Source organism: Mauremys reevesii, linkage group 18, assembly GCF_016161935.1.
Source record: "Mauremys reevesii isolate NIE-2019 linkage group 18, ASM1616193v1, whole genome shotgun sequence".
In the NCBI taxonomy this organism is placed as follows: domain Eukaryota; kingdom Metazoa; phylum Chordata; order Testudines; family Geoemydidae; genus Mauremys; species Mauremys reevesii.
The window spans coordinates 20,941,470-20,952,094 of NC_052640.1; the positions used below are offsets into that span (position 1 = coordinate 20,941,470).

The 10,625-nt window shown below is 47.4% G+C and overlaps 1 protein-coding gene across 3 annotated transcripts in view; it reads right to left on the reverse strand.

The window, feature by feature from the left end:
- The window catches only part of LOC120386394 (sodium/glucose cotransporter 1-like), a 54,746-nt gene extending 53,293 nt beyond the window's left edge, over positions 1-1,453 (reverse strand). For 2 of the 3 annotated variants that reach the window (XM_039505699.1, XM_039505705.1), the window contains exon 1: positions 1,396-1,453. In XM_039505699.1, the coding sequence (XP_039361633.1) occupies positions 1,396-1,438 (43 nt within the window). In that variant the 5' untranslated portion in view covers positions 1,439-1,453. The remainder of the gene's footprint in view (positions 1-1,395) is intronic. The other variant, XM_039505702.1, reaches the window with a different exon arrangement.
- Positions 1,454-10,625: the final 9,172 nt, after the last annotated feature.

Genomic DNA, 10,625 nt, shown 5'->3' on the forward strand with positions numbered 1-10,625 from the left:
AGACTGGATGTTTTTCCTAAAGATCTTAAAAGGGTCTGTGGGGAGTTCTATGGCCTGTGTTATCCAGGTCAGACTAAATGATCACAGTGGTCCTTACGGCCTTGGAATCTACGAATAAAGTTGAGATTCAGACATCAACATCCCAGAAGTGAACACAGTTCAGACTGTTCAGAACCAGGGTTTTTGCTCTGCCCACTGTCACCAATTATCAAGTTCTAATTCCAGATGCCAATGGCACCAAAGTTCAGCAGTGCTTAGGTCCGTCCGGTCCCATCTCCAGTTATTTATTCTTTCTTGGGCTTCAAAATTAAACCAAACAAAATGACCTGACGCAAAAGAGAACTCAGATGTGGGGCAGGTTGTGACTCAGTTTCTAAATCAGTCAGAAACAAACCATTAAAAGGGAAATTTCCTCTGGAGATTCCTGTAATCATCTCTGATTGAGCAGGAGGTGGGTATCACAGCTGTGATCAGAGGAGTGCAGGAAATGTAGGCAACAGGCACAGGCAGGTGCCATAGGCTGGGGGAGGCTGTGCCTCCCCAAACAGCCAGGCATGGCCCTGCCCACACTCCGCCCCCAGCCCCACCTCCTGCTTCACGCTCTGCATGCAGCTCCAGTCCCCCAGTGCTGGTTCCAGCTGCACCACCCACCATCCTGGCACTCCCGGGCTGGGGGAGGGCTGCGGCCATGTGCTACCCACCCTCCTGGCGCTGGCGGCTAGCCTCCCCCAGCCAGCGGTTTACACACCGCCCATGGGCACAGGTACAAGAATTTCAGGGCTCTGGGGGTATTTGAAAAAGTGTTGTCTCTACCCCCACTTGGCCCCACGCAATCACAATTCATTTACAGTTCAGTAGGCTGCCTGCCAAAAACTGATTGCCTCATGGCATTTATCCTAAGCAGTACATACACAGCACAATGGGCTTGATTGTGATCTTATACTATACATCATTGACTAGTGGAATTACTCCAGATTTTCAGTAGTGCTTGGAACCCTTTCCAAGGTATAATTGTTCTATGACAGTTAGCCTTTTTTCCTGTAATTAGTAGCTAAACAGGAGAGAGTGTCTATATCTAAAAGATCATCAGAAAGAACCATTCATCTGAAATTATAGCGTAAAAGAAGAACTCCATCTTTCTCATCTAGACACTGCAATGCAATTTAAACACCTACAAATTTACAAGATGCTGTCCCTCAATATTTTAGGCATCTCTTCTTCAGCAGAGACCTGTTTGTTCTATAAACAGGTTGTGAAATTACTAGTTTTAAATCCAATAGGGAAAAAATAATCCTAAAAGCTGGTGAGCACCCACAATTCTACAACATTTTATAAACACAACCTCTCTTGTTGTCTGCTCCAGAGAAAGAGGTCTTATTTACTAAGCCTACTCACCAGGCAACAGTTTGTCTAAGGTAGGCTGTAGCTGGCCTTTCATACAAAGGCTGATGCAAATGGATTCCCATGTGTCCTTGTAACATGAATTGTTTCATTTTCACTCATTCTTAATTCATGAATTGAATTCCCGTTTCAGCTCCTGTAGTCACAACTCTGACAAAAGAAAATAGGAGGTTGTTGGGCCTGATTCTCCACTGCCTTGCCCATTGAATTGTCATCCACCCCTGTGCAAACTCTCACTAAAGAGACTGTAAGATGCTACTACTGGCATAAGTGAGTGGGGAATTCTGCTTTACACCCACTGCACACACTTTGACCAGGTCTAGATGACTCCACAACATGCAAAAACAGGAGAGACTCAGACCCCAAGAATTAATAATCACACAATTCACATCTTTACCTGTGGCGGCTGTATTGGTTTGGTTCTGCTTTCTCCTTGTCAGGTACAGATGTAACTGAGACACTCATTACAGAGTGTCAGGAAAAGACTGGCTATGAGGTAATCACAATACTTGTGCCTCCATATCCTCATACCTGCAGTTCATAGGGAATCCCACAGAGACCCCACCCCCTTATCCAATCCCCCTGCTCCCTGTACTGACTTCCCTCCCGACCCCTATCCACATCCCCACCCCCTAACAGGCCCCCCAGGACTCCCACTCCCAACCCTCCCTGCTCTCCATCCCCTGACAGCCCCCCCAGAACCTCCATCCCATCCAACTGCCCCCTCCTCCCTGACTGTCCCCCAAACCCCCCCAGAACCTCCACCCCATCCAACTGCCCCCTCCTCCCTGACTGCCCCCCAACCCCCTCGCTCCCTTACCCAACCCCCCTGCTCCCCACCCCCTTACCACCAGCAGGGGCTCGCAGCCGCGACACCCGGCCAGAGCCAACTGCGCTCCCCATCCTGCCCAGCGGGAGCAGCGGACCAGAGCACAGCAGTGTGGCTGCGGAGGAGGGGGGACAGCAGGGGAGGGACCGGGGGACTAGGTTCCCCGGCCGGGAGCTGAGGGGCCGGGCAGGATGGTCCCGCGGGCCAGATGTGGCTCGCAGGCCGTAGTTTGCCCACGTCTGCTCTACTGAAAGCAGGACACCAGACTTGAGTGACCAGTAATTGGATTCACCATGGAAAATCCTACATTCCTTCTTATGGGCCCATTTCGACTTCATTTAAGTCAAAGAGACTTTCCATTTATTTTAATGGAAGTCGGATCATTCTCTATAGACTGTATACAGCAGTGGTTCTCAAAGCCAGTCTGCCGCTTGTTCAGGGAAAGCCCCTGGTGGGCCGGGCCGGTTTGTTTATCTGCCGTGTCCGCAGGTTCGGCCGATTGCGGCTCCCACTGGCCGCAGTTTGCCGCTCCAGGCCAAGGGGCTGCGGGAAGCGGCATGGGCTGAGGGATGTGCTGGCCACCCTTCCTGCAGCCCCCACTGGCCTGGAGCGGCGAACCGCGGCCAATTGGAACCACGATCGGTAGAACCTGCAGACACGGCAGGTAAACAAACCGGCCTGGCCCACCAGGGACTTTCCCTGAACAAGCGGCGGACTGACTTTGAGAACCACTGGTATACAGCATAACATGCAGAACTGGGTAAGAGTCCTGAGTCCAGCCTATGCTGACTGCTTCTCTCTGGACTCAGTCTGGTGGATGCTAATCCATCATGGAGATGACACACTCAGGGTTAGATTAACTCTCGCCTTGCACAGGTAGGGAAGAGGGTACAAAAAGCCACCCTCTGCCCTGTGCCTCTGTTTACAGGTAGCGATAATGGATTTTTTGCCTATAACCGTAGAGACAGAGAAATTCTGCATCCTCCATCTAGGAGACAAGCTGCCAGCATGCTTGTCTTCTGAAGGGGAGGGAGGGAGCAGAGCCAACCTGGCTTTTAAATGCTGGAAGAGAGATTTTTGGGTGAGACAACCTTTATGAGTAGCTACCTAATTCACAGCCATGAAAAACATACCAAGGACTGTGAAATCTGGTCTTTTGTGTTCTTTTCCCTCGAGTATACCGATTTCACAGGAGAGACCAGAGTTTCTCAAACTGGGGGTCCTAATGCAAAAGCGAGTTGCAGAGGGATTACAAGGTTATTTTAGGGGGGATTGTGTTATTGCCATCCTTACTTCTGTGCTGCCTTCAGAGCTGAACGGCCAGAGAATTGTTGCTAGACAACTTGCTGGGGCCTTCCTTGAACCAGAAGATGTTTCTTTAAATTCTGAAAAGGTCATAGGGCCTGGTTTCATTTAAATCAAAGATAAAACTCCATGGATGTCACTGGTGCCATATCAAGCTAGTGATCATAAGCCCTAGCACCATCATAAGCCCTGGCACAGTGCTTCAGTGCCCTTCTTCAGTGCCTCATATTTCTGTTTAATAACAAAGGTAAAGGTTCTGAAAAGCTGAGAGGAGACACCGGATCAGGAGTCTGCAGAGCAACATTCAGAGAACTCCAGCCACTGGTAAGCTTTGGAACTTGCTTTTAACATTATTTTAAGTCTGCACTGGTAGTTATTTTTAATGTACACATTCCTAAAAATACAGACATGCAGTGTGGAGCATTAACATTGTATGAATTATTAAAGGTATTTCTTTTTTGTATGTTTCTGAAATTAATGCTCATGAAAGGAGCTGAATTGACAGTTCTGAAGAGCAAAGTCCTCTATTCCACTCCAGTATGGGCAGCACCAACAGACTTCAGTCTGCTTCGTGAATTTGCCTCAACCCTGCCTTGGAGGGGACCAACCTTAATGGCAAGAGGGGAGTTTAGTTTCCACCTTCTTACATTCCATGGCATCTCTGGTGAGACTGTTAATGAGGGTACCAACTGGCATGGTGGTGACTTTAATAATGATAGATGAAGACTGGTGGTTGTTTTAGGGCTATAGACACCTACACCTGTCTATCAGAACTTTGAACTGAGACTACTCAATTATCTCACCTATAGTTTATAAACCATTAATCATCCATCAGATGGCAATGACTTCGAGTCACTATCAATATAGACTGGATTTGACCATATAAAGTTAAAAGGCAGAAGATTCTGTATCCTATACTTTTGGGTCACCCAGTTCCCTATTTGTTACATATTCCAGAGAATCTTTTGTTTCATGTGCATTCTAATGCATCATCCTGCCCTATCATAAGATCACTACAACACTTCAATAGAATAATAGGGAAGAGGGAGCCTCCCTACTTTTTTGTTCATTACAAGAAAAATCAAATGGTTAATGCATCAACGTGAACCCATCAGCATCTCAGCATTCTGGCCAGAAGATATAGGAACCATCCGGACACGCTGAAAGAAATATACCTGACAATATTGCAAAAAGGGACTAAACTTACATGTACCAAGATGGAGAAAGTAGCAAATAAGCTTTGTACTAAATGGGGCTGGAGGTGAAGAAGGCTGAAAAAGCCCCGGAGTTTTGTCACATCCCTGGGAATAAGTAATCTACTTAAGGGCAGATAAACGTTGAAGAGATAGCTTAGTGGACTCTAAACTCCATAGCACAGCATACAGAAAGGACAAGAAGTGTTGGAACACAGAGTCTTTCATGCAAGTTACTGGATAATTAGATCATTTACACACTCATACTGTACTTCAAACGGTGTCATCTGATATAACAACGTAAGAGTGCTGCCCTATGCCCTGTAGAAACCTGAATAGCAATTACAGGCAGTATTTTACACAGTACCCAAAGTTAACTGAAGCTGCCGGGAGTTGTGTCCCAATTCTGTGCTCAGTGGGAGCTCCGAGGAACTAACCTGCAGCATTGCTAATCGGGGAACAGGAGCTCATTCGAAACAAAGCTTTCTGGGCTTGGTTTTCACTAGAAAATTAAGTCACGCTTGAGGACTTATTAACGTACCTGAAGTTAAATATGACTTAACAGTCAGCGTAGACCAGGATCTGAAACCCAACGGCCATGTCGGCAGGCTGTGGGTAAACCTTCCTGAAACCAGCTACCTTTGACCGGCTGACAAAGCTACACATGACTTGTCCCCATCTACACTGACTGCAAAGTTATGTGCTACATCACAGCAGTTAAAGCAACTACTCAAGTTCATGTTCTAAGATTACCTGATTTTCTAGTGAAGACAAGCCCTCCTGGGTTAATTCACTGTGGGCTCTTGATTAGGTTTGATCATTCCAGACTTGTGGAGATGGCAGGCTCTTGCTGACTGAGCTTGGCTACACTTGCGAGTTACAGTACATTAAAGCAGCCCCGGCCGCACTAGCTCACTACCCATCCACACTGGCAAGGCATGTAGAGCGCTCTGACTCCACGGCTAGAGCGCTGCTGGAACTCCACCTCAGCGAGTAAAATAACATTTGATGTGCCCCCGCTGGAGCGCCCCAGCGTCAGTGTGAATGAGGTGTTGCATTACTGCGCTCTGATCAGCCTCTGGAAACGTCCCATAATCCCCTTAAGTCAAGCGGCCACTCTTGTCATTGTTTTGGATATGCCCTTTGAAAGCTCCGTTTGACAGACAGTTGCTTATTTGCTCCGAGACAAAGCAACCATTACTGTGGCATGCTGTGTGTGAGAGAGAGAGGCGGGGGGTAGGGGTGGAGGTGTAGACTGCTTTGGAAATCTTAGACATAGTATGTGGACCCCAAGGGTCCATGGATGATGGACCACAGGTTGAAAGCCACTGCTCTAAATAGTACTTTTAAAAATGCCTCCTGCCAAAAGAGGATGCATCCGTTTTGGGAGTGGGAAGGTTGTTAAGCTCCTTAATTCTAAAATATAAAGGTATGGTCTTCAGTACTTCCCTCTTGATTAAGAAAGCCCCACAGCCTTCCTTCTAGAGCAGAGGTGGGCAAACTACAGCCCACATCTGGCCTGCAGGACTGTCCCGCCCGGCCTTCGAGCTCCCAGCTGAGGAGGCTAGCCCCCAGCCCCTCCTCTACTGTCCCCCTTCCCCTACTGCCTCAGCTTGCTGTGCCACCAGCACTCTGGGCAGCGGGGCTGCGAGCTCCTGCTGGGCAGCGTGGCTGCGAGAGCTGCCAGTCTGCCCCGGTGCTCTAGACTGCATGGCAGCATGGCTGGCTCCGGCCAGGCAGCGTGGTTGCCAGTCTTGGTGCTCTGAGTGGCATGGTAAGGGGGCGGGGAGTGGTGGATAAGGGGCAGGGAGTCCCGGGGGTAGTCAGGGGACAGGGAGTAGGGGGCAGTTGGATAGGCGTGGGAGCCCCAGGGGGCCTGTCAGGGGGCAGGGGTGTGAATAGGGGTTGGGACAGTCAGGGGAGAGGGGAGTCGGATAGGTGGTGGGGTCGAATAGGCGGTGGGCAGTTAGGGACAAGGAGCAGGGGGAGTTGGATGGGTCAGGGGTTCTGAAGGGAGCACTCAGGGGGCGGGAAGTGGGAGCAGGAGGATGGGGGTGGGGACCAGGCTGTTTGGGGAGGCACAGCCTTCCCTACCCGGCCCTCCATACAGTTTCGGAACCCTGATGTGGCCCCTCAGGCCAAAAAGTTTGCCCACCCCTGTTCTAGAGCTTAGACTGATCTTCTCCTGGGTCCTTTTAATTCACCCTTCACCAGCTCCACTCAGGCTAGCAACAAGTCTGTCATTAACAGAACTCAATGGAGTCTCGCCTCTGGTAGCCCAAAACAAGCCAGTTTTAAACTGGGCCTACCCAGGTTTTACCTGGCTGCAGCTCAGCCTTCCACACTCCCATGGTGTTAGGGTCTTCCCTGCGGGAGCCTTTCTTCCTCTGTGCAGTTTCTTGACCTTCCCCGCTTCATTGCAGCTTTCTGCTACTCTGAGAAGCAGCTCATCCAGCCCAGGTGTGCCTCATCAGTAAACAGGGTTGGCTAGCCCCAAGCCCTCCAGCCCTTAAGAGGCAAGACACCCTGCTACAATGCTACTAGAAGAATTTAAACAGAATTGGCTAGATCCCCATGATTCAAGTCCTCTATTACTTGATGATCAGTAGTGTGTGCAGCCTGTCTTTCTGAGAAGAGGGAAACCAAAGATGTGAATGGTTCATATGGCAAAAGCATTATGTGGGCTCTCTCAGATGGGTACAATGCTACCCAAATCTTGCTTACACAACTCCATACAACTTATTTTCAGCCACCTCACCCAGTTTTAGCAGAAGTATAACATATGGGCTCCACCTAAGGATGGGCTCCACCTATATCAAAACGGAACCAGATTGCCAGCATGTAAAATTAAAAAGGTTGTAGAGGTGCTTTTAAACTAAGGGCTGAGGGAATGCCTAAAGGTCCAGAGGATCACACCATTCAGATAGACACATCCCTTAGCAGATGATTTATTAAAGGGGATACTCTATTTCTCTTCAGTTCTTACCTGTATTTTATCCACTTCTATCCTCTCCTTTTTACTATGATATAGTCAAATGAAAAGTCCCATTCAATTACATCTCATGAAGGTAGACAACTAAATACTGACTAATTTTATAAGTGCTTGTATACGACTGCAAAAAGTCTAAATACTCAAATGGGTGAACTTGAGCACCTGGTATTAAACAAGGATATTGATATAATAAGCATCACAGAAACTTGGTGTAACAATGACAATCAATGGGACATAGTAATTCCAGGGTACAAAATATACAGGAATGACAAAGTAGGTCATTCTGATAGGAGAGTGGCATTACATGTGAAAGAAAGCAGAGTCAAATATAGCAAACATCTTAAATTAATCAAACAGTACCACAGACTCTCTATCAACAGAAATTCCATGCTTAAACAATAAGAGCATAGCAGCAGGAATATATTGATCACCTGATTGGGATGGTGACAGTGATTGTGAAATGCTCGGGGAGATTAGAGACTATAAAAACAAAAAAACAGTAATGATGGGAGATTTCAACTATCCCCATATTGACTGGGAACATGTCCAGTCTATGCATCCGATGAAGTGGGTTGTAGCCCACAAAAGGTTATGCTCAAATAAATTTGTTAGTCTCTAAGGTGCCACAAGTACTCCTGTTCTTTTTGCGGATACAGACTAACACGGCTGCTACTCTGAAACAGAGGGAAAATTACCTTTGTAGTGATAACGAGGCCATTGCAATCAAGGTGGATGTCGCCCATTTCCACCAGTTGACAAGAATGTGTGAGTATCAGCAGAGGGAAAATTACTTTTTGTAGTGACCCATCCACTCCCAGATATGTTGGGGAAGAGTCAACAAGCTTTTTTTAAAGGGAAATCATGCCCACCAATTTATTAGACTTCATTGAGGGGGGTCAATAAACATGTGGACAAGGGTGATCCAGCTAGTAGGGGCAGATGAAGCCAAAGCAGGTACCTCAGGACATTCAGAAAACATTCTAAAGATTTGACTGCAATTTCTCTGCTCTGTGCAAATTGGCTGCTTGCTCCAACATTTCCCTCCCAGTCTCTTCACCCAAACCTGCCCCTTCTACTCCCACCTCACCTCCTTCCCCTTCCTTTTTCTTTCCTCCTAGCTACCCCCACACACAAAAAATTGTGGAACTAGCTCAATGTTTGCTGCCATGCTATTGTTCACTCAGCTCATGTGTTATACCTCTTCTCCCATCCTGCATCTGTCTAGTTAGATTGTCAACTCTTAAGGGAATGGACGTCTACTCCTCTGTATTTGTACAGTGCGGCCCCATTCTTGCTTGGTGCCTATAAACTTTATAGAAGGATTTGATTAAAAACAAATATATGCTTAGTATAAATATTAAATGACTAAAATGATTAGATATATTAATGCATTTTAATTATTAAAGGCTACGCCAGCAAGCATACTAGGTCATGTGACCACAAACTCCCAACTGTCTGAAACAAAAGCATATCCCCTCTCAGTTCTGTCTGTTCCCCCACATCCCCAGGTGGTACACATGGAGACACACTGCAGCCCTGCAAAGAGATCCTGTTAGAACCACACTTGATTATACTGGGAATTTGCAGATGCAATGTACCTTAATGGTGCAAGATTAAACCCCGACTACCTCACTATAATACAGGGTACTCACTTAGGCTCCTTTTTTTTACCTGAGCAGTCAGGGGACTGATGCAAGCAAGCAGTTCCTCCCTGGGGATTGTTGGAGAGGGACTAATCACCCAGTCCCTTCTGGAGCTGTGCTGACAGTCTTTAAAATTTGGAACAAAGAGTTCAGCTGCAAGCAGGTCAGGTCTCTTGATCTAAAATCCCAAATCCTGCATGGTCTGCTACAGGGGAAACAGGCTGCAGTCAGTGGTAGGAGAAACAGGCTGGTGGGAAGAGGAGCAGATTGTCTCCTCCTCAGGCTTTTCTGCAGGCAGAGGTTACAGACAGGCCAGTTGCTGGTCCTGGATGTGCTGTGCTGGTAGGCTGCAAGGAGACCTTCTTTCCCATCTGCTCCCCAGTTGGTCTCTGCCTGGTGGAGAAAAAGCAGAGCCATTGATAGCCTTCCTCCTGCTTTCCCAGGCACAGAGCCAGACACTGCTTGCAGTCTTTCTGGGTTTCTTCTGCCCTCTAAGCTTCTGGGGTCTGCTGTCTTCCTTCCTTCCATTGGTTGAGGGAGGAGGGTCACAAGGGTGACTGAGCGGGGCCATATCCCCCTCACCTGCCCTCCTGCTCTGGAGAAAACAGCAGTGCAGGACTCTGCAGTGGACCCACTGGTACCAAGAGGTGGGTCTCGTCTCTTGGAGCATCCCCCCTGGCTCAGGGGGCTACACACAACATGAGATTAAGGTTGGAAAAAATACAAATTATTGCATGGGGGGGAATATTTTTAATGGTGGGAAATAAAAAAAGACAATGCTAAGAGAGGCTTTGGTCTAGAGTGCTGAGCCTTTTGAACCTACCCATATCAGAACATAGACAAAGAGATTATGTTCATACTTACAAAATGGGCAGTTTTAAAATTCTAATAAGATTGTGCTGTCGCTCCTAATGTTTCCCAAAATGGAGCCAATTTTGCTGAGGGAACCAACTAGCCGTTTTTTATTGGTGCTGGACATTCATCTGGGATGCTCTTTTGATACAGCCAAACAAATGGATAAAGTATTGCCAACCTCAAAAGATCAAAAATCATGAGATTGGCCCAAACAAATTGGTTAAAAAAAAAAATCAAATATGTTTCCAGTTTGTCTCTTGGCCTCCCCTCTATTCCTCTGCCACTGTGAGCGCAATATTTTCAGGTTGAAGAGTCAACCTTTAACACACACAAAAACACAGGCCTCTTCCTGGCTGCTCAGATGGACATTTCACTTACCCTCTCCACATCCCTGAGATGGGGGACCT